At 44.2% G+C, this 24271-nt stretch overlaps 1 protein-coding gene across 1 annotated transcript in view; it reads right to left on the bottom strand.

Moving 5' to 3' along the window:
* Nucleotides 1-24271, bottom strand: part of LOC137545485 (glutamate carboxypeptidase 2-like) — a 67249-nt gene that overhangs the window by 20349 nt on the left and 22629 nt on the right. Inside the window, exons 6-13 of the mRNA XM_068266793.1 lie at nt 23517-23703; nt 20450-20543; nt 19781-19879; nt 13148-13233; nt 9416-9535; nt 7185-7267; nt 3029-3092; nt 471-538 (exon numbers count right to left, since the gene is read on the bottom strand). Coding sequence (XP_068122894.1) covers nt 471-538; nt 3029-3092; nt 7185-7267; nt 9416-9535; nt 13148-13233; nt 19781-19879; nt 20450-20543; nt 23517-23703 — 801 coding nt within the window. The remainder of the gene's footprint in view (nt 1-470; nt 539-3028; nt 3093-7184; nt 7268-9415; nt 9536-13147; nt 13234-19780; nt 19880-20449; nt 20544-23516; nt 23704-24271) is intronic.

Here is a 24271-nt window from a genome sequence, read left to right as displayed (position 1 = left end):
TTGATCCCTGACCTGTCTTGTGTGTTCTTTGGACATCACGGTGTTGTTGCTCCCAATATTCTCTTAGACAACCTCTGAGGACCTCACAGAGCAGCTGTATTTGTACTGACATTAGATTACACACAGGTGTACTCTATTTAGTCATTAGCACTCATCAGGCAATGTTTATAGGCAACTGACTGCACCCAGATCAAAGGGGCCGAATAATTATGCACACACCACTTTGCAGTTATTTGTTTGTAAAAAATGTTTGGAATCGTGTATGATTTTCGTTCCACTTCTCACTTGTACACCACTTTGTATTGGTCTTTCATGTGGAATTCCAATAAAATTGATTCATGTTTGTGGCAGTAATGTGACAAAATGTGGAAAACTTCAATGGGGCTGAATACTTTTGCAACCCACTGTATGTACTTTGGTACAAAAAGAAACCAACTTATGGTTTGCCAGAGCAACAATATAAACATTACCTCCTTTGTTAACTGGTAAACCAGCTGGTACATTAAAGGTGAACAATCAACTCTCAAGGTATAGTTACCTAAAAAGGAACCCAAATAAATAAAGATTAAAAAAAAAAAAAAACATGGAATATAGCCAGCATACATTTGCAATATATTCTTACAGATCATTTAAAAAACTTTCAGCATAGTATACCGCATACATGCAAAAACGGCTCACCCTGCTCCTGAAAAAAATCCTGCCGGTGTTAATTACTATTCCCCCTCCAGGTCGCCATGGAACCAGGGGGAAAGATGGTGCCCATTGTTGTTGGCGGCCGAATTACACTGTTTTCAAAAGTAATTTGGGCTCCGTCTTTTGATGACACCCAAATTACTGTCTGAGTACCGCTATAGCGCCACTATATATACACACATTCGACTATGGCAGCGCATGGTGCACCAAAATTTCCCAACGCCATTTTGGTCAGCTTCATAGTACACCAGCTTTATAAACTCTTTGTTTCAATACGGGCGAGTTCATTCAATGCACATTGCAGTTGGTTATAGTGCAAGTTATAATCACACAGCAATGCGCTGCAATCAGGACAAGATTAAGCCACAATGAGGCCTGAGGACAAAAGAAACCTGGCGGTCCCCCTGAAAATAATTACAACTTGATCTGCTCATGCCATTCACTGTTACACTTTTCAGGAAACCTTTGTTATGTTAATCAGTATAGTAGTAAGTTTATGTTCAAAAATGACCACTCATCCCTGTGGGAGCTAGTAGTTGAGAATAAGAGTCCCATAAAGCACAGTCTGATAAGAATAGCTCCTTAGGGCTCCCTCAAGCAGCTGTCGCTCCAGGCATCTACCTTGTTTGTCTATGCCTAAAAACAGCCCTGAGTCCCAGTACAGCGTGATTAACCCCATATGAGTCCTTGAAGATCATGATTCACCTCATATGAGTCCCATTTCAACTCGATTCACCCCACATGAGTTCTTGGAGACCCAGATTTAAACTGTATTGCATTTGATAAACATGGATGGTTCCTCTGAGAAATAATAAATAAATACTCGAATATAAGTCGACCACGTGTAGAAGTCGACTCCAATATTTGACCTTCTTAAGTTGGAATTTTTATTGACTCAGGTATAAGTCTAGTCAGCAAAGTCAATGGCTGCACTTGGGGTTTAGGAGGGGTTAATGAGGGCACTGCATGCAATATTGCAGCCATTAACCTCTCATGTCCCTTAAAGTGAACATCCGGACTAAAAATCGACTCAGCAGCACTGAAAAGGCCTGGTGTTTCTTGAACAGTATCACAGCATCAGAACTTTGTTTCTCTTATCCAAGCCTCATTTTTAGCTGCACAGAAGAACACTGCCCAGGCTTTTTTCCCCTGATGCTGTGCAAAGCATGATGGGATTTCTGAAGTTGTTGCTCTCGTTCTGCTGTTTTGGTGCAATTTTTTTTTCTTACATTTTGAATTTGACATTTGAAGCCTAGCGTGTGCAGCTGGGAGGGGTTATCAGGACACAGGACAGTTGGAACTGTATCTCCTGCTCCCTGTCACCTCCTTTCAACCAAAAAGATGGCTGCCCCATGACAAAGATGGCAGCCCCCATGAATCACAAACATTTGCCTGTTCTTTTAAAACGGAGTGGGTAAAAAATTATATTACCTATCTATTCTAATTAACATAACTAATGTAACGTAATGACAGTATGTTTGTTTAGGCTGAAGTTACCCTTTAAGCAGGCCTGGATTTACATCACAGAAGTCTATAGGCACAGATGTCCGGGCACCCTAGACATTGCTCTCCACGAACCTACAAAGCCCCACCGAACACCACCACAAGTGTGTTGGCTATCCCAGCTGTCACTTCTCTCCCTTACTTCCCTTGTTCGTCATAAGTAACTACAGGTGTCCCTTAGCATTAAGTAGCCAGAGGTACCCCCAGTATTAAGTACGGTAGCTAGTGGTGCCCCCAGTATTAAGTACGGTAGCTAGTGGTGCCCCTGACTGAAGGACGATCTCGTCAGTGGAATGCAGAGAGCAGGGTGAGTAATGTCTCTCTGCTACTGTCACTCTCTGCTCAGGACTCTGCATAGAGAAGGAGAGAGAGGGGCACTAGAGGAGGGGAGTGAGCCACCTTCCCAACATCAGGCGCCTGTAGGCACGTGCCCACGGTGCCTTATGGTAAATCTGGCCCTGCACTTAAGTGCAGCCAGTAACTCCTTCAGGCCCCCAAGTGCAATTATTCACCCCCATTACTGCAGCCTAGTATTTACCCCCCTTCCCCTTTCTTTGTTAATTGTTGTGGCCAGGACTTTCAGACCCGTGCTTTCTTGGCATTTCCTTAATCAAGACAGTGTCACTTACCACAAGGTAAATTGCTGCAAATGGGAATGTCATTAATAATACACACATTACTCAGTGTGCTCAGTGTTGCCTGTGATTTGAGTGCAAGTCGGTCCCTATACTTTTATTTAGTGAGCCAGACCTACATTTCTAGACTTATAGTCGAGTATATACGGTATTTGTTTCACAAGAGCAGGTTTAGATGATTACATAATACAAGTTACCTTCCACAGAGGAATCTGCATTTATATAGGCCACAGCCCTCTTTTCCAGGATTTTTACATTTTCCTGCAGGTAAACACAACAAGAAATGAGCAAATTAAAAGCAAAGCCTCAGGCCCAGATTTACCTCACTGGAGCCTATAGGCACATATGCCCTGGCACCCTACACTTTACCCTCCATGAACCTTCAACCTACAAACCCAAGTGTGCTGGCTGACCCAGCTGTCAGTTCTCACTTACTTCCCTTGCCCGTCATAAGTAGCTACAGGTGTCCCTTAGCATTAAGTAGCCAGAGGTACCCTCAGAATTAAGTAGACAGTGGTGCCCCTACTGAAGGGAGATCTTGTCAGTGGAATGCCAAGAGCTGAGGAGTAACCTCATTTTTACACTGTGCTCGGGACTCTGCATAGGGAAGGAGGGAGGCACTAGGGGAGGGGATTGAGCCGCCTTTCCTTCATCAGGCGCCTGTAGGCACGTGCCTATAGTGCCTAAAGGTAAATCAATGCACTGCAAAACCTATATCAGAAAAAAAAGTGACATAAAAATGGGATGAGAGGAAGTAGTGATCGTACTAACTCAACTCACCCTGTGAGCAAGAAGTTATGCCCGTAAATCCAGTACACAGTGGTTACATTAGTGGTTGTCTAATTCTGTCTGAATAGTGTTGAGCTCAAATATTTACCAACGTAATTTTTGTATCAAAAATGTTATTCTCTATTTTGCAAAAATATTTGCAAAAACACATAGGCCCATATGAATTAATTTTTTTGCCTTGTAAGCCACCAACAAGCAAGAAAATGCTAAAAATGATTGATAGTACTTTGTCACCATCTTTTGGGTACTTTTTCAATTGTAGTATGCTGAAAAGTTATTTTAAAGTATGAAAATGATCTCCTAGGAGATAACTCAGGAAAAAAAAGTGAATTGCATATGGGCCCTTGGCTCATATGCAATTCACTTTTTCCTCCTGAGTTTTTTTTCCCAGGAGATAAGTTTTTATCTTGTCTTAAAGAGACACTGAAGCGAACTTATTTTGCACATGTTACTGTAACGATCGGTGAGCACAGAGAGTATCTGATTACCGGTGATCTGCAGTATCACTGGGAATACAGATATATACCAGATTATAAGTGATCTGCAGTCTCACCGATAATCCGATATACTAGCTAACCTCTGTTCACCTGAGTAGAGTGTAGTGTTTGGTGTAACAGTAACACTTTGAGGATAAGGCCTCAGTGCAGCAAGGAGTACTGCACAGATTCCTTCCGCAGACCTGAGCTCTCCAAGATGGGAGGAGTCAGACTGACAGTAGGAAGGATGTCTGGAAGTGACCCTCAGGAGGAAGGGTCGCTAACAGAGCGAGGAACCGCCTCTAACGGTAAGGTCGGTTCTCGAGGTCGGACAAGCCAGGTCGTACACACACAGACAGATAAAGTACAAGATCAGGAGACAAAGGCGGAGTCTAAGTACAAGAAGGGTTCGGCAACGGGGTATCAGAAATATCGAGGTACAGAATCAGGAGGCTGAGGCGGAGTCTAGAAACGAGCCGGGGGTCGGCAACAGAGTGTCAGAAATATCGAGGTACAAGATCAGAGTTCAGAAGGATAGTCAAGGCAGGCAAAGGTCATAACAGATAATCACAATCAAACTAGTACTTTAAGCTATCAACAGAATCTAGCTTAGTGTAGGATTACAGCTCCAGCTGGTCCCGGCACACTAACGGATCTGACTACGGATCTGGGTGCTCCCACGTATGTGATCGCACGCCAGACAAAGAGCAAGTGAACAACCAGCAGTATATATACTCTAGGACCTTTCCAGGACCTCCCTAATTGCTGGTCCAATGGGAGCAGTGGAATTTGTCAGCTGACCCAGCTGGTCAGCCGACTCCCTTCTAACTGCTATTTAAACTCTGCCTCTGTGCTCGCGCGTGTGTAAGTCTTAATCTTGGTGGACTATCAGTCCCAGCCACACCAGTACTGTCATGCAATGTATCTAGTGCGGGGGCCGCCTCTGATGCGGATTCCGCCGTTACCAATGCGGATTCCGCCGCACTGCCTATGCGGCATGCGGCGTTTTTTCCGCGTTGTGACGCCATGCTGGACGCGGAAACAGCCGCCTCACTTCGAGAGACGGCGGCCTTTCCGCGTTTCCTTACAGTTACCTTAGAAGTCGCTTCAGTGCTCTCATAACAAGTAATCCGCCGTGTCCCCGCCGCTAAACTAGGGCTCCAAATCCCCGAGGGACAATCCGGCAGGCATTTCCTGGAAGGGGCAGAGCTTTCAGCTTAAGCTCTGCCCCTCCTGATGTCAATTGCGGCGCCTCTCCCTGCCCCTCTCACTCTTCCTTCATAGAGAGGGGCGGGGAGAGGCGGTGATCCGTGCGGCGATTGACGTCAGGAGGGGCAAAGCTACAGCTGGAAGCTCTTGCCTCTCAGCGCAGCAAAATCCACGACCAAGTTGGTAGTGAATATTTGCAGAGGTATTTGGGGGCTCTGCAGCCCTCGTTTAGCAACAGGGACATTGCGGATTACTTGTTATTAGAGCACTGAAACGACGTATAAGGTAACATGTGCAAAATAAGTTCGCTTCAAAAGGAATCCTAAAGCAATTAAAAAAAAAATTCAGTTTAACTTACCTGTGGCTTCTACCAGCCCCCTGCAGGCGTCCTGTACCCGCACCAGGACAAACCAATTCTCCGGTCCCCCGCAGCGACCCAGCAGAGCTGGGACAAGGTCCTCCAGCACCCAAGGCTGAGACACCAAAGTGCGCCCCTCCATCCCTCCCACCTCAGCTGTGACACACGGATTGCTATTAGACTAAGAGGGCCACAGGGCCCACAACCTCCCCAACACCTTAATATCTAGTTATCTGGCTTGCAGTCACTGCCGTGTATCCCCTTTTCTTATATCTTTCTGCAAACACAATTAGGAATGACAGCTGAATGAATTGTGCGCCCCCTCCTACACTGTGCCCTGAGGCTGGAGCCTCTCCAGCCTATGCCTCGGCCCGGCCCTGCGACCCAGTTTTGTTTTCAGCGACTGAGCCAGTCGTTAGCCACTGCGCCTGCACGGCCCTGGCCATGTGCCTCCTTGATCACTCTCCTTGTGATGGGAGCGTCCTGCGCATTATTAGATTTTTCTGGTTTCCGCACCCAGCGCCAAAACCACCTGCTTCGTCCTATAGCGCCTTCCTACACCTCTTACGGTCCCCATGTTCCAGTGCTGTTTCCCCTGTTCAAATCTCACGTTGCGGGAGGCTTCAGAAGTCTTTGTAAGCCTTGAGTGCTCCCAATGGCGAGTGGCTCTGTATTCCCAAAGACTTCTGAAGCCCCCCGCAGCGGTAGAGAGCAGTCTCAGGACTGCAAACGAGGAGCCAGCGATGGAACGCAGGGACCGTGAAAGGAGCGGAAAGGCTCTATTGGACTCAGAGCCTTCCCTCTCCTTAGGTCAGTATATATTTTTTTACAGATTCGCTTCAGACTCCCTTTAAAAAGTGAAATTGAAGCGAAAAAAAAATGATATAATGAATTGGTTGTGTAGTATAGATAATTAATAGAACATTCGTAGCAAAGAAAAATATTCTCATTTTTATTTTGAGTTATATATATACTTTTTTTATAACATTGCATCATTCTCTAATATTTGCACTTTACACATTACACTCAGCATTCTAAATGATTTTACAATAGCACAGAGCTCTCTGTGACTTTGAAAGTTCGGAGAGATCAGTGAAGCTCTTTTGCATAAACAACAACAGGAGTTTCTTAACTCTTCCTGTACTGGAAACAATGTGAGACTCATATCTGTGCTAATAATATTTTATTTCTTAGCTGTACTACACATACAAGTCGTTATATCATAATTTTTTTTTTTTTTTTTTACTACAGATTCCTTTTAAATTAAAATTGGACAATTTCTTCCACCACCATTTCAGATTACCACAGGGATTTCCAAAATCCCAATCAGCCACATCTATATTTCACACAGTGGGTAGTTCAGGATCCCTGAATATAAGACATCATTTGTCTCCCCTCCGACCATCTATGCTCCCATTATTCAGGGAACGTGACATTTGTCTTACAGATTAATAGATTTAATTTTCCATCCTGAAAGGTCAGCGCGGACTTTAAGACGACATCGGTAAATGGATTCATTACCTCTGCCCATTCCGTGGAGCCCAGGAGCCCGAACTCTTCCGCGTCCCAGCTGGCGAACATCATCGTCCTCCTCGGCCTCCAACCTGATAATTATATGTGAAAGGCGACACATCATGTCTCCATGACGGCAGATAGACACCTTCTAAAAATACAGTCACCGCTATCCATTAACTGCCCCTTCTGTGACTTGTTCAAACGTACTCTGTAAAGTGCTGTGGAATATTATATCGGCACTACATAGCAATAATAACAACACAGCGCCATGATAAAGAAAACTTTAATGCTTCTACTACTACAAGAAAAGCTAAAAAGCTAAATAAATACCCAATACAATACTGGCACTATGGAGAAGTACCATATTGATAAAACAATGCTATGATAAAAAAAAAAAAAAAAACTTGAATGCTGCTACAAAATAATTATTAAAACTAAAATCAAAATAAATAATATACTGACACTACAGAGCATTAACCACTTCCCAACTGAGGGGTTTTACCCCCTGACCACCAGAGCAATTTTCACCTTTCAGCGCTCCTTCCATTCATTCGTCTATAATTTTATCATTACTTATCGCAATGAAATGAACTATATCTTGTTTTTTTCGCCACCAATTAGGCTTTCTTTAGGTGGGACATTATGCCAAGAATAATTTTATTCTAAATGTGTTTTAATGGGAAAATAGGAAAAAATGTGGGAAAAACATTATTATTTTTCAGTTTTCGGCCTTTATAGTTTTTAAATAATGCATGCTACTGTAATTAAAACCCATTAAATGTATATGCCTATTTATCCCGGTTATAAAACCGTTTAAATTATGTCCCTATCACAATGTTTGCCGCCAATATTTTAGTTGGAAATAAAGGTGCATTTTTTTCAGTTTTGCATCCATCCCTAATTACAAGCCCATAGTTTATAAAGTAACAGTGTTATACCCTCTTGACATAAATATTTAAAAAGTTCAGTCCCTAAGGTAACTATTTATGTATTTTTTTTAAATTGTAAATTTTTTTTTTTTTTTTTTAATTACAAAAAAAAAAAAATTGGGGAGTGTGGGAGGTAAGGAGTTAATTTTTTGTGTAAAACAAGTTTATTTGTGTGTAAAAAATGGTTAGGATGTAGTTTTACTATTTGGCCACAAGATGGCACCATTACCAATTTGTTTCATACGACCTGCAAGCGTCCTTCTGGACTCTTGCAGGAAGTAGAAAGAGGCTGGGACTTTGTTATTTTTTCACAATGATCGGGCTGCTCAGCCGAGCGGCAGCAGATCATTGCGGGGCTGAGATCAACGAACGGGAATGGATTTTCCCGTTCATTGATCTCCGGGCGAGCGGGCGGCGGCGTGTTTACTAGCGGCGGGCGGCGTGTTTACGAGCGGGAGCGCGGACAGCGGCGGGAGTGCGCAGAGTACGGATTTCTCCGTCCCTGGGGGTGAAAGGATGGAAAAAGGGGCGGAGAAATCCGTACGCGCGGGGGTAAAGTGGTTAATGATTAAAAAAAAAACACTGACATGATAAAAAAAACTTTAATGCAATTACTACAAGAAAAACTAAAATCAAAATAAATCTCACTAATATTAAAAATGCAAAAGTATGGATGTTTGAAGTTTTTTTTACTCAATCACGCAACGATGGCTGATTGGATTTGAATGAAATTTGGCACACACATAGTACATTACCTGGAATAACATATAGCCTACTTTTTATCCCCATAACCCAAAAAGTGGTTGGAGACAAATCCTAATTTCACTGGGAAAATGTAAACTGCAGCCTTACTGCTCTCACACTGTTAATGGCAGGGTTCTCAAACTTTGCACAGTTGGTCACTGGGTGACTGGGATTAATATTCAGAAAAGTGGGAGGAACCTACAAAAGCCAATCAAAATTCACCTATTGATTTTCAAGGGGAATATTTAATTGCTGCCATTCTTGCACTGTTAATGGCACAAGCCTCAAACCTGGGACAGTTGGTCATTGAGTTACTGGGGTTCAAATTCAGAAAAGGGGGTGAAGCCACAGTCAATCAGATTTGTTTAAATTCAATGCAAATTATTGATGCCAAAGACAGTAAAGCTCATAAACTTGGTCATTGAGTAATTAATTAAAAAAGTGGACGGAGCCAACACCAGCCAAATACATACCCGGGCAACGCCGGGCCATCAGCTAGTAAGTAAATAATATACAGTAATGTACTTTCATGAGTCATTGCAGTGGGAATAAAAACTGTATTACCTTGCTTTCGCAATTTCCCAGCGCTTCGGACAATCTCATTCACTACAGCTGCTCCGCTTTGCGGATCTAAAGCTCCGAATACCCAGGAGTCCCTGTGGCCACCAAGGATGACAAACCTGTCTAAGAAAGACATGGGCCCATTTAGAGAAAATAACTCAAAAAGATTTGTATTTAAAACATATATAAAAAATATATACAGCATAATGTTTCAGAACCAAAAGCATTATTTAATGAGCGGGAGAAAAAAAGAATAATGACAAATAAGCAGGGCCGGCCCGCTCATGAGGCGGGGTGAAACTTTTGCCTCAGGCGGCAATTTCCAGGGGCGGCACCCACCCGTCCGTGGGTGCGGGGAGCCGGCTGCCGAGCTGGAGGGGTAGCTGGCAGGACGGGGGTATTGGGCTTAGTGGCGGGGAGGGGGGGTCGGACCCTCCCTCGCCTGGGTCCGCCGATCTGCGCTCCCCTCCAGCCTTAAATAGAAGCAGCCGCTACTCGTAAGAGGCACGGGCGGGGAGGACTCACCTCTTCCTCGTTCCAGCGTGCGCTCCACTGACGTCACTTCCTGCAACGCTGCAGGAAGTGACGTCAGTGGAGCGCACGCTGAGAAGAGGTGAGTCCTCCCCGCCCGTGCCTCTTACGAGTAGCGGCTGCTAATTTTTTTCAAAATTTGCCTCAGGCGGCAAAAGGTCTAGGGCCGGCCCTGCAAATAAGTATCCCCCCACACACAATAATTTTTGTTAGGTTTATAGGAATAAAAACAATTTACAAAATGTACAACTAAAAACATTAAAAAGGCTCTTTCTTTAACTGCCGTTTTATAAACACAACCCAATTTCCCATCAGATCGATGGGTCGATCATATCCGACCTGTTCTCCATTTACAGGAGGATCCGTTTTGTGCAGTACTGATCTGAAAATCAATCCCAATCTCGATCAGGAGCAGATTGGACATTTTGTAAGGAGAACAGAGGCGCCAAAGGAATAAAATGTATTAAAAGCTTTAAAATTCCTCGGGAAGTAGACATAATATGTTCAGTAATATGCATAGTGGTTAGTGCTCCCGCCTTGCAGCGCTAGGTCCCTGGTTCGAATCCCAGCCAGTGCACTATCTGCAAGGAGTTTGTATGTTCTTCCCGTGTCTGCGTGGGTTTCCTCCTGGCACTCCGGTTTCCTCCCACATTCCAAAAACATACAGATACGTTGATTGGCTATCCCTAAAAATAAAACTGTCCCTAGACTACAATACATTAACTACATAATACATACGTAGATATATGACAATAGTAGGAATTAGATTGTGAGCTCCTTTAGGGACAGTTAGTGACAAGACAATATATATATACATGAACAGCGCTGCGTAAGATGTCGGCGCTATATAAATACTAAATAATAATAATAATAAGAGTAATAATAATTTTAATACAAACAAGTTTATTTATATACTCCAATAAACAGTGCAATGCGTTTTGCAGGTATATTCCCGCTTCTTCAGGCAATAACAAACAGGAGTACACACAGTACAGTCTTAAGGTCACGATAAGCGCCTCTGTCACTGTCACAATTTGGACATTTTGCATGTGACACACGAGCCCAACATGCAATGCATCAGCAACCACATGGGGCGCGAATACGGAAAAGGAGTGTGGACACACATCGGCATGTGGCGGCAGGTGAAGTATAACTGCACAGGGCACTGGGGTGGGGGTTATGCACTACATTAGGGGGTTCTGTGGCGTTTGTGATTATCGCATGCCGTTACCGCCGTACCTGATCGAGCATGTTGGTCCAAGATTTTCCAGCATGCCCGATTGATACATGTGACGGATTTCTGATTCGACCAGTCGATCTGATGGGAAATTGCATCATGTGTACCAGGCATAAGGGTGCTTACACACATCCAATTCTGATTGGCCAATTTTAACACTTCCATGGGGTATGAGGGCCAACAGATTAAGAAGAATATGAACAGATTGTGTTGGTAAGCTCTAACATACTAGATGGCAGGGGGCATAACAATAGATCCTGCAAGGGATGCTGCTGCAGGGAGGCCCAGAAGCCACCGGGGCCCCGTCCTGAGAGACTGTCAACTAAGGGAGAGGAAAAGCTTCTTTTATTCTCTGCACAATTGTTCTAATGACTGCATCTGCTCAGCCACTGATACAAAGATTTGTAGACAGTCTCTATTCAGTGTTCAGCAGGGCTTGTGTACAGCGCCCAGTTCCCAGCCTCTCTACCCCTCCCCACGTGCTGTGTACTGTAGTGATGCTGGAGGAGTCTGCAGAGCCAGTTCTGCTCCATCAGAGATGGACAGAGTGAGTATAATAAGCTGAGGCTGGGAGCACACTCGTCTGTCAGTTTTCTGCACTCCATAAAAAGTTTTCCAGGTGGGCCCAGTGGTTTCTAGTTACGCCCCTGCTAGATGGAGGTGGTAAAATTGGCCAGTGTTTGTTCAATTAAAATTAGATGTGTGTACCAGGCATTAGTCCATTGTGACGAGCAAGATATAATTACAGACTGGAACCCACTAGGAATCCCTGCATAGCTTTTAAAACGTGCCCGCACTGTGTGCGGCGAATACTTAGCCGATTGCACTTCGTTCCGACTTGAAGAGCTCTACAGTAAACTGTACAGCACTTCCAATTAGTGGTTTTTTTTTTTTAATAAACTTTATTATACTAACCAGGTGTCCCAATGTCCGGCTTCCCCCCATAGCCCCACTCCCTAGATTGTAAGCTCGCAAGGGCAGGGTCCTCCTCCTAATGTTTACTGTTTTTGTCACAATATTTGTGCTGCTTTGAACTCTGTTTTACAATTTGTTAGTATATCTATGTTCCCCTTGTCGTCTTATTGTGCTTTGTAAAGCGCTGCGGAATATGTTGGCGCTATATAAATAAAAAATAATAATAATAAAGGTGCATCTTTAGCTCCAATTACAGAGGCGCCTGTGACCTCTAGAGGCTGGGGCTACGGGCGGAAGCCAAACATTGGGTCACCCAGCGATTATAATTAACTTTATTTAAAAACTCAAAACGCTTGCTCCCCCCAAATCGCTGCAAAATTGCTTTTCAAAGCAATGTTGCAGCGCTTCTATACATAGTATTGAGCCCAAAATGCTGCATGTCCTGCGATTGCAAGAAACCCTAATCCCAAATGCACTAGCGGGTTCCCCACCGTCTAAATACATTGATAAAGCATTTTTTTTTTTTAATCCGTGGCGATTGTTGCGATCCAAAAAATCTGCCAAAAATGCTCTAGTGCAGAGTTCCCCAACCCTGTCCTCAAGGCCCACCAACAGTACATGTGTTGCAGGAAACCACAGCCATGCACAGGTGAGGTAATTAGTGTCTCAGCAGAGCTGATTACCTACCTGTGTGGATTTCTACAAAACATGCACTGTTGGTGGGCCTTGAGAACAGGGTTGGGGAACTCTGCTCTAGTGGGTTCCAGTCCCTACAGCCTGGAAAAGCTATTGGAGTCTTGTTTAAAAACCGCAACAAAAAGACGCCTTACAAAATTTCCTAGTGAAACCAGCAGGAAGTGCTCCACATAGCAAATCTTAATATTTACTTGGTGAAAAAAAAACATTTTTCACAGGGCCCGAGACAGAAAATACACTGCATATGTAAATATTCAGTTTCATGGTGACTACAAATGACTCCCACAATGCATCACTTCAACTCAGCAAGTGAATATGCAAATGCAGGGAACAGAATCCCTATAGGCCACTGTCACCTGGTTCCAATGCTCCTCTGATGGTTCCAATGACATTATAGACTCTTCTGATTTCATTGTAAGTCTGGATGTGCATTCTGACCTTCCTGTGATAAGGAGAAAAGTGATTATTGGTCATTCACAATTTATTTACTGTCAAACCTAAAGCAAAACCTGCTTCAGCAAACATGAAGTGAAAAAGATTTTCATGTCGTTTTCCAGTACAGGAACTGTAAAAAACTTCAGTCGATATCTATGCAAAATAACTTCTCTAAGCTCTTGGACCCAACTTAGGCCAAATGCAGTCCTATTTTCTGAAGCACTTTAAACAGCCGAGAAACAGTGAGAGACAGCTTGTGATAAGGTTTTACTGCAAGAAAGTTCAAAGGGTCAATAGCTCTTCTGCGTTTGATAGTTTAAAATACAGAGTGTGGTTTGTATACTGCAAATGTGACAGAATGATGCAATGTTATACAAAAATTATATAAGCAGGGGTGCTCGGATACCCCTTTTTAAGATCCGAAATGATTCGGATCCGGATACCCAGATATGCAGATCCGAATCAGATATCCGAATCCAAACTTTTTGATATCCGAGCAAACTCGGATATCCGAACACAATATCCGTCCGGATTCGGATAGCCGGATAGAAAACCGGAAGTGACCTGAAAATGGCTTAAAATGCTTCCAAAAGTCTCTTCAAATGGCAAAAACCCCTTCCGGAGGTCTCTCTCCCTCTCTCTCTCTCTCTCTCTCTCTCTCTCTCTCTCTCTCTCTCTCTCTCTCTCTCTCTCTCTCTCTCTCTCTCTCTCTCTCTCTCTCTCTCTCCTCTCTCTCTCTCTCTCGTCTCTCTCTCTCTCTCTCTATATATATAAAGCCTCTTGCACACTACATGCTATTCCGATTTGTAAATCATATATGTCAAACTTCGGCCTGCGGGCAAAATCTGGCCCCCAGAGCCTTAAAATGTGGCCCTTCAGTGGTTTCCCCACTTTGCATTATGTTTGGCCAACTCTAGACCACCACGGAAGCTATTATTGGAGGTGAAGCCCTAGACCAGTGATGGCTAACCTGTCAGAGGCCAAGTGCCCAAACTGCGACCTAACATCGACTTATCTATCTCCGAGTGCCAATGGGGGAGGGGGGGGGGGGGGGGGGGGGGGGGCGTGCCGCGCCAAAAATTGGGCGTGGCCATGATATTGTATGGCGGAGCTAACGTAATGATGTAATAGCAAGGCATAAGAAAGCAGTGTTTCCGCACATTTCACCAGAAAACAAACGCAGCTGGCAGCATTTCACCAGAAAACAAACGCAGTGAGCCGCATTTCACCAAAAAACAAACGCAGCGGGCAGCATTTCACACAGAAACTGTGTGATGCTATTTATTAGTATACCCGCCGTAACCCCAAAGCAGCAAATATAGCCAACTATGACCATTAAGGGCTCATTCACACTATGTGCTGCGCTGTCAGTTTTGACGCAACGCACATATGTAAGATTCATATGGTAACATGAAAGTCAATAGACTTCCATGTTACCATTCCACACTACAGGTGTGCGTTCCCATGCGTTGTAACGCCTCTGGGAACAATTTAACGCACAACGCATACGTTTTCCCGAGTACAGCTGCCAACGTCCACGCTTTAGCGCACCACAATGGGCATTCCGTGCGATCACTGCGCGTTGGCAGCGCATGCATGAAATTGCATTCGTGCATACGTTCTGTAGTGTGAATGAGCCCTTAATAATAAATGTAGCAACAGTTACCCCAGACACCAGAAAATAAACGCAATGTGTGCAACATTTCAGCAGAAAATCATGCAATTGGGCCACATTTCACCAGAAAACAAACGCAGCGGGCCGCATTTCACCAGAAAACAAACGCAGCGGGCCGCATTTCACCAGAAAACAAACGCAGCGGGCCGCATTTCACCAGAAAACAAACGCAGCGGGCCGCATTTCACCAGAAAACAAACGCAGTGGGCCGCATTTCACCAGAAAACAAACGCAGCGGGCCGCATTTCACCAGAAAACAAACGCAGTGGGCAGCATTTCACCAGAAAACATACGCAGTGGGCAGCATTTCACTGTAAATAAACGCAGTGGGCCACAATTCACCAGAAAACATACGCAGTGTGCAGCATTTCATAGTAAATAAACAAAATGTGGGAAACATTTTAGCAGAAAACAACACAGTGGGCCGCATTTCACCTGCAAAAAAAAGTAATGTACTCACCTGACAGAAGTCTTCCCTCTCGGCTGGGGCTCTGGCGTGCATCTTCCCCGGATCTTCTGCAGTTGAGTCTCCCGCACTGCCGCTGACAGGCAGAGTGCAGGGCTATGGGAAGATGGCTGCCGCCGAAGCCCTGTACTGGAGACACAAATAGTCTCCAGTACAGGGCTTCGGGACGGCAGCCATCTTGCCTTAGCCCTGGTCTGCCTCCCGGGAGACTGCGGAGCTGCGGGCTATGAACTGGCACGGCGGCGTCTAGTAGACGCTGCGGCCAGTTCATAAGCAGCGGTGGCGTGCCAGCAGATTAGGCTACGCGTGCTGGGCCTGGCACGCGTGCCATAGGTTCGCCACCGCTGCCCTAGACCATCAGGGAAGCCATATGGTGGAGGTAGGGGGAAAGCACTAAACACTGTGGAACTGTATAGGAGAGGGAGGGGGCCTCTAGACATCAGGGAACTGTATAGGGGAGGGAGGGGAGACACTAGACACCAGAAAACTGTATAGGAAGGGAGGACCACTAGACACCAAGGAACTGTGTAGGGGTTGGAGGGAGCTTTATAAGGGAGGGGGGTGACCAATAGACATTGAGATTGACCTGCAACTAGGTACCAATTTACAATTTTGGCCCACTTTGTATTGGAGTTTGACACCCCCGTTTTATACGATCCAATTTTTTATTCTGATTAAAAAAAAAAAGTAGCAGCATGCAGTACTTATTTTAATCGTAATCGTATAAAAAAATAAAATAAAATTGGAATCGCATGTAGTGTGCAAGAGGCCTTACTGAAAATAAAAATATGAGATGCTTTTCTTTGCTACTAATGTGCTCAAGTGATGGAAGAGGCGCCAAGAATGTGCCATAGGTCAGCTTATTGCAATTCTCTGGCACTTGATTTTGGCCTGAGGAACTGGGCTCAGACCCACAAAACATGTTGCCAGTGCTAATAAAATTAATTTATTATATGAATTTGTCTTCATTTGAGGTAAGCCACCTCAACTTTTTCTTGTTTGTAACAAAGTTTTATTACATTCTGGTTGCCTCTTCCCTCCCTAGTGCACTTTCACCATCATTTGGAGAGGTGCTCTAGTTGGCCCCTGTGGCACTTAATGGACCAGCTAGTGTCCTTATTTCCTAGAGTGCAACCTTCGGGAGCAGCAAAAAAGGGCGCATATGGCTAGTGGACAAAAAAGGCGCCGCCATAGACTGCAATGCAAAATATTGGCTATTGGGTGCCCGAGAAATAGCGGTTGCAGGGATCGTGTTAACAAAAGTTTTCGTTTACAGAATAAGGTTTATTACAAATATCGTTTACAAGTTCATTTTAACTGTGTGGTTTACTTATTTTTCGTTTTTAAATTTCGCTTTCAGGGCTGTAACAAGTAAATTATCGTTTACACTTATTTTATCATTTAAAATTCGTTTTCATACGTATAATGCTTAAATATCGTATTCAACCTTATTCTGTTACAAATACATCGCCTTTGTTTTTTACACTTATAATGCATCAATTATAGTTTTATTAACTTACTAATATATCGCTTTTAATATTACCGTTATTTTAAGATTTTTAATGCGTTTGTCATTGTAAGGCTATCTATTCTTATATATATATATATATATATATATATATATATATATATATATATATATATATATATATATATATATATATATATATATATATATATGTATATATATATATATTATATATATACACATATACACACGCACACACATACCTTTTTCTATTTATAATATTATTAATGTGTACGTGATTTTAAGGCTATTCATTTTATTACAAATATATACATTTTTAAGGCTATTTATTGTATTACAAATATATAAATTATTCTATTCATGTTATTTATAGTGAAGTATTTTAAGGATTAAATAGATTATTGTTTATATGTGTGTAAGAGTGTTTGTGCAGTGGGGATGGTTAGGGTTAGGCACCACCAGGGGGGGTCTTAGGGTTAGGCACCACCAGGGGGGGGGGGGGTGTCTTAGGGTTAGGCACCACCAGGGGGATGGTTAGGGTTAGGAACAACCAGGGGGATGGTTAGGGTTAGGAACAACCAGGGGGATGGTTAGGGTTAGGCAAATATATAAATTATTCTATTCATGTTATTTATAGTGAAGTATTTTAAGGATTAAATATATTATTGTTTATATGTGTGTAAGGGTGTTTGTGCAGTGGGGATGGTTAGGGTTAGGCACCACCAGGGGGTGGTTAGGGTTAGGGACCACCAGGGGGTCTAGGGGATAGGTACAGGGAGAGTTCTGTGTGAGAGTAGGGTTAGGTATAGTTACAGCACAATATATGTAATATATATATAAATGATTAAATTATGTATATTTACACAAAGAGGGGGTCTAGGGGTTAGGGATAGATCGGTGTGAGCCTAAAGTTAGGTAGGATTGCAGTAAAATACTTGTAAAATCTACCATTCTATTACTATGTTTAACACAAGTGTAAATATCGTTTTTTATTATAGACGCTATTTGATGTTTCATTTCAGAATTCGTTTGTTGTTATAGACGGTATTTTGCCATTTAATTTCCGTTTATTAAACCTATTAAATTTTCATTTACAAGCTATTAAACGAAAAATATGGTTTTACATTACAACTTATAATGTCGGCAATATCCCGCGCCCTTTTTCGAGGCGCCGTTTTTTGATACACATGCGACCTTCATCTAGTCTGCTGGACTCCCTTTGAAGTCGGGTTTGTGCATCTCCACCTGCCTACAGTGGTTGGCTGCCCTTCTGCATCCTCCCTTTGGCCTGGTGCACACCAAAACCCGCTAGCAGATCCGCAAAATGCTAGCAGATTTTGAAACGCTTTTTCTTATTTTTCTGTAGCGTTTCACCTAGCATTTTGCGTTTTTGGTGTAGTAGATTTCATATATTGTTACAGTAAAGCTGTTACTGAACAGCTTCTGTAACAAAAACGCCTGCAAAACCGCTCTGAACTGCCGTTTTTCAGAGCGGTTTGCGTTTTTCCTATACTTTACATTGGAGGCAGAAACGCATCCGCAATCCAAAAAATGCCTCAGCCCGGGAGTATGCGTTTCAGCAAAACGCCTCCCGCTGTGGTGTGAACCACCCCATTGAGATACATTGACCAAGCGAATCCGCAGCCGCAAACGCCAAAAAACCCGCTCGGTGTGCACCAGCCCTTTGTGCGTATCCTATTTACCACAATCATTCTCCCACTGTTTGTGACGTACTGCAACATCGGGGCTCCCGTTGTCTCTGTGTTTTTGTTTTCTCAGGGTGCTCGTTGATCACCCTCCACCCCCATACTACTAATGTTCTATTCATTATCCGTACTACACATAGAATTCATTATATCATACGTTTTAATTTCTGCTTCAGGTTTGCTTTCAAGCAAGACTCCACTGCTACTGAATAGAAGGCAATCCCTTAAAGAAAACCTGTAATGAAGAAAAAGTCCTCTGGGGGTACTTACCTCATGAGGGGGAAGCCTCTGGATCCTAATGAGGCTTCCTCCGTTCTTCATTGTCCTTCCGTTGTCCAGCTGCAGCCCCCAAAGTGTGGCAATGTAAATATTTACCTCCTGGGATCCAGCGCAGGCGTACTAGCAGATCTCCCTTCGGGTTAAGGCGGAAATAGCTGAACCCAATTGATCTGCTCTACTGTGTAGGTGCGAGTCCTCTTGCGCCTGTGCAGTAGAGGGAATATGATCCCCTCGGCTATTTTCAGCTTACCCGAAGGAAGAGCCGCTACTGCACCTGCACTGGATCCCGGAAAGGTAAATAAATCAACGCTTATTAGCGATTGTCAGGCTTGTCGGGGGAGGATTGCCGGAGACTTCGGAGGAGCCAGCGCTGGACTGCCTGCAGCTACAGGGATGGAGGAAGCCTCATTGGGACCCTGAGGCATCCCCCTCCCGAGTTGAGTACCCCCCCAGAGGATGTTTTTTTTTGTTACGGAGTCTCTTTAATTTCAGCTCCGTACATCTATGTGCATATTGAAAAGATTTTCTCCTGTCTACCAGAACTCAGAAGCATGCGGTCATTGGGATATATTGATATTTATTCAGCCAGGTTAAAGAGTCAGTTGATGAGTGGCCATCAACAGCTCAGTAAAAGTCTTTAGGAGAAGGAACCACAGGAACGCAGTAAATGCCAAACCCCATTCCAAGCTGCATGCAATTTTTCATTAAAGTGTACTTGAAAGGAAAAAAGTACTCCAAAGGCTTCCTTACCTTAGTGGCTGAAAGAAGGAAGCATCGGAGTCATGTGACTCAATGTGACTTGCAAGTCAGTGAACTCCTACTGACTCTGTCCGCTTGTTCAGGGATGAACAGTGGCAGTCGGGGGGATCCAGGTGGTGCAAATTCACTATGCTAAATTCAAACTTCAACACTAATGATGAACACAAATGGTCTACTTACTCTTTGTCGTGGCTTCCAGAATAGCCAGGGCCAATGTTGTAAGATATGTTGAGTCCTCCTTTCCAGGAGCTGTCCGGGGCAGGATGTCCTCCCAGGTTTCTGTGAAATATTCAGGAATGGGGTCACATTCAGTTACAGTAAGTGCAGGCCTAGGTCATGGCTTAGTTATGACATATAGAGATACCATCTTGCCTCATACACAAGTAGAGTGGTCAAGCTAAAAACAAACTATGTTCATGAAGGTACAGCCTAAAGTGGACCTGTTCTGACATGCAACACTCTGCTAAACAAACAACTCACAGACAGACTTCCCTGAGGCAGGGACGGATCTAGGGGGGGGGCAAGCGGGTATCTTGCCCCAGGCGCAGTTTGTTGAATTCTTAAAAAGGCAGCAAAATGAATGGCAGTTTAGGCGCCAAAACCTGACCTTTAGGCGCCAAAACCTGACCTTGCCCCAGGCGCAACTTGGTCTTGATCCGTCCCTGCCCTGAGGTGTGTTTGAAAAAACGGTGCAAGCTCTAGGTCTTGGGCTTAAATTTGGTTTATTGAAAAGCTTTTAAACTCCGTTATGTGTCTTGTTCATATTCACTGCTTTCATGGTTTATGCCTAACTTCTTTGCAGTTTTTCTCATTAGTAAAGCTGGATCATGACTTCATACACCTACTTACTTTAGCAGAAACTCTGCGTCGCCATAACCTATGGGGTGGACTGGAATTTTAGGAAGTCCTACGCCGTCCTTGACATCCGATCTGTAGGCGTACTCTGTTAGATATGACAAAATAAACGCAAAAATGACAACAAAGCAACATTAAAGTGGACCTGAACTCTTGCACAGGACACAAGGAAAACAGAGAAAAATGTACCCTGTGTGCTTTTAAAGAGAAGAGGCTGTTTAATTCCCCCTCATCTGTAAGTAATCCCCCCTGTAATTTGATTTTTCAGCTGTGTCAGCACAGAAATTTGTCAGTCTTCGGCAGACACAGCTAATATGTAAACACAGGATAATGATTTGTCTGCTTCCCTGAAAGCAGGAAGTAGACACACGGCAGATTTATTGCAGGAGTTCTGTAAGCTGTAACCAATAGATGTTTTTCTGTAAAGGTTATTATACTGTTGCTTATCTTTTAGAGCAGAGAGGAAGTGCATGTTGTGTTAAAATAGCAACAGAGCTGTTGCGCCCATTGCGCGGTAGCGGGGCGACCATACAGGGAGGTATAAAGAACAATTAAAGGTTGCCTCACTGCTACGTTGGAACCCACAAAGCACACTCTATGTGAAAGCCCCATAGGAATATCATTGCATCCTGTTACGATGCGATGATATTGTCCTTTGTGATGCAATGAACACAGTGTGAAAGGACCCCAAGTATAAGAAATCTACAATGATGCATCTAACCAGACTCCAGCAATACAACATGTGCAGCAGAGGCAGAACTACAAGTCGTAGTGCATGCTGAAAAATGTGGATGGGGCAGCCACCTTTTTGTACAATAGGGATGATTCGGGCTACTCATTAGCACCATGCACATTTAGCACTGCCCCTTATCCCTACCATATTTCTGTGTGTGTATCGTGTAGTGTGTGTATCATAGTCTAGGGGCAATTTAGGTGGAAGCCAATTAACTTATCTGTATGTTTTTGGGATGTGGGAGGAAACCAGAGTTCTCGGAGGAAATCCACACAGACATGGGGAGAACATACAAACTCAGCCAGCGCCCTGGCTGGGATGCAAACTGGGGACCCAGCGCTGCAAGATGAGAGAGCTAACTACTATGCCACCTTGCTGCCCATGATCAAACTCGCCAATTCATTCAGAGGACTATTGGGCAGGTATTGTACAGTCGGCCGATCTGCATAAGTCATAGAAAACTATTTTTTTGCAAAGCATGCATGCATGTTGTGTGACCTGTCACTTTTGCTCGCAGTTTTCAAATGAAATAATTGTTTGTGAGCAACGATCTTTAACTACTTGCCGACCGATCCACGCCAATTGACGTGAACACGGCGGCTCCCCCAAGACTGCTCAACGCCAATTGGTGTGAAGTCCTGGGGGCGTGTTTTGCAGGAGACCGATGCGCTTGCATCTCGCTTGAATGACAGGGCTCCGCTCCGTCATCAGTCTCCCAGCAGTGACCGCCGCTAGGAGACTGTTAAACGTTGTACAGTGCTCTGATCTAAGGCAGCGCTGTACTGGGGACACCCGTGTCACTCGGCTGTCCCCTACTGACGATCGGGAGTGATCGGCTTTCATAGGCCGATGCCTAGGACAGCCGCTCGTGGTGATTGGCTGGCGGGGGGAGGGAACGAGGGCTGGGGAAAAAAAATAGACAAATTTATTAAAAATAAATAAATAAAAAATAAACAAACAGAGCAGCAGCGATTAGAGCCCACCAACATAAATCTCTGTTGGTGGGCAAAAAAAGGGGGGGGGGGGGGGGGGGAATTACTTGTGTACTGAGCCCTTAAAGCTGCAGTGGCCTAATTTGTAAGAAATAGCCTGGTCAGTGTGGGGGGAGGGGGGGGGGGGGGAATGAGGAGTAAAGCCTGTGGTCCTTAAGTGGTTAAACTACTTGTTGTTTCCGTTTGCCAATAAATGTCATCTGAGCGTTGTCCATTGTTTGTGTGCGCCAACTTGCGGTAAATAGCCTTCTTCATTACAAAAGTGCGCACAATAGAGCACTTAAAAATAACATACCGACCAGTCAGTTTCTGAGGCTGAGACGTATCTGTACTAATGAATCTGATTTTTTCAGACAGGCTGTGGACTTGCAACAAAGATTTGTGGATCAAGGATACCCCAAAAAAGTGGTCAAACAGGCTTTCTTTACTGCGAAAAATAAGAAAAGGACTGAACTTATCCAACAAAGACCGCGGATTAATGACCAAGTGGTGAGACTCAGTACTATGTATAACAACAGTTGGAAAGAGATCTATGAGGGTCTCAAAAAATCATGGCCAATCTTACAATCTGACTAATAATCTGTTGATTATTATGCATTATTATTGTGAGCATTGATCGTTTTCATATATGGATTTTTTGTGGTGTGCGCCGTTTTTAATGTTTTTATGATGAATTTGGAAGAAATATATTCTATTAAAGTGTGATTTATATATTTTTCATCAATCGTGTGGTGCCGTTTCTATGAGCTGAATCTCCCCTCTTTTATACTTCCTACATGCTCTGGCACACATGGGGGACATGAGTGCAATGTATTTTGTGTGCCAACTTTTATCTAGCTTATGTACACACCTTTAAGTGTACCTGAGACAGGGGACTAAACAAAATGTACACGTACCTGGGGCTTCCTCCGGCCCACTTTAGGTTGTTCGCCTGCTTGTCCCTCCCTAGCCATCCTCCCAGGCTGCCTACATCCTCGGCTAGCTGGCCCAGTAATATCTCCAGTTGGGGCCAGACAGACTCGGTACATGCGCAGTCCGTCTGCACGCTCACCCCATCGCGCTCCCGTCGCCGGGGGGGGGGGGGGGAGGAGCGCGCAGTCAGGCTATGCATGTGCAGGAGGATCCAGGCATCCCAGGAGGCTGCCGAGGGAAAAACAGCCTGAAGGTGGGTTGGAGGAAGCCCCAGGTATGTATAAATGTTTGTATTCTCCCATCTCAGGTTTTCTGTCAGTCCAGGGGTAGATAATTATTCATTACAACAAAGTTGAGTAATAATGAATAATACATTACTATAGCAGAGATAATCAGTGATTGGCTACATCTTCAGCTCACTTACCGTTAGCAGGATAGCCAGGAGTGAGGGGGTCCCCAGCACCATTTAGATTCAGTACATTTCCTCGCTGGGCTCCGCCTTTGGGCAAGTTCCAGCCAGCGGGATAGGGCTCAACACCGGGAGGGCAGTAATCAGCTGGATCAGAATACAGGATAATTCCCGCCGCACCTGCCACCTCTGCATTTTTAACCTTAAACAGCATTGACAGAGGTGTAGGTTAGACTTAAAGCAGCAATAGGAGCCCTTAAATCCACAGTTCAGGCTCACATTATTTTAATTAATATGTTAGCAAATTTGCATTAACTAACAATACACAAAACTTTGTAACACTCCATGGCCCGTATGCAATTCACTTTTTCTCCTTAATTTTCCCCTAGTTGATATTTCTATACCTTGTCAAATAAAATGCCCTTTAAAAGGGACCCTGAGCGGTGTCCTAAAAAAGAAAACTAGACTTACCTAGGGCTTCCTCCAGCCCACCATAGCCTGCAAGGTCCTGAGCATCCTCCTGGCCCCCTCTGCGGTCCTGCTGGCGGCTCTGGTAATTCGCCCCCACTGCATACCTGTCAAGCCATCACACTGCCCGCCGCAAGAGTCCTGCGCATGCGTGGTTCTGCGTAAGGGGACAGAAAGAGGCATCGGGGCACAGGGGGACAGAAGGAGGCCTAAGGGCCAGAATGAATCATAAGGAGGGACAGAAGAAGGTACAGGGGGACTGAAGGAGGCACAAGAGGGTCAGAAGGAGGCACTAAAGGGCA

The sequence above is a fragment of the Hyperolius riggenbachi genome, chromosome 2, assembly GCF_040937935.1.
Source record: "Hyperolius riggenbachi isolate aHypRig1 chromosome 2, aHypRig1.pri, whole genome shotgun sequence".
In the NCBI taxonomy this organism is placed as follows: domain Eukaryota; kingdom Metazoa; phylum Chordata; class Amphibia; order Anura; family Hyperoliidae; genus Hyperolius; species Hyperolius riggenbachi.
This window is presented reverse-complemented; position numbering and strand designations above follow the sequence as displayed.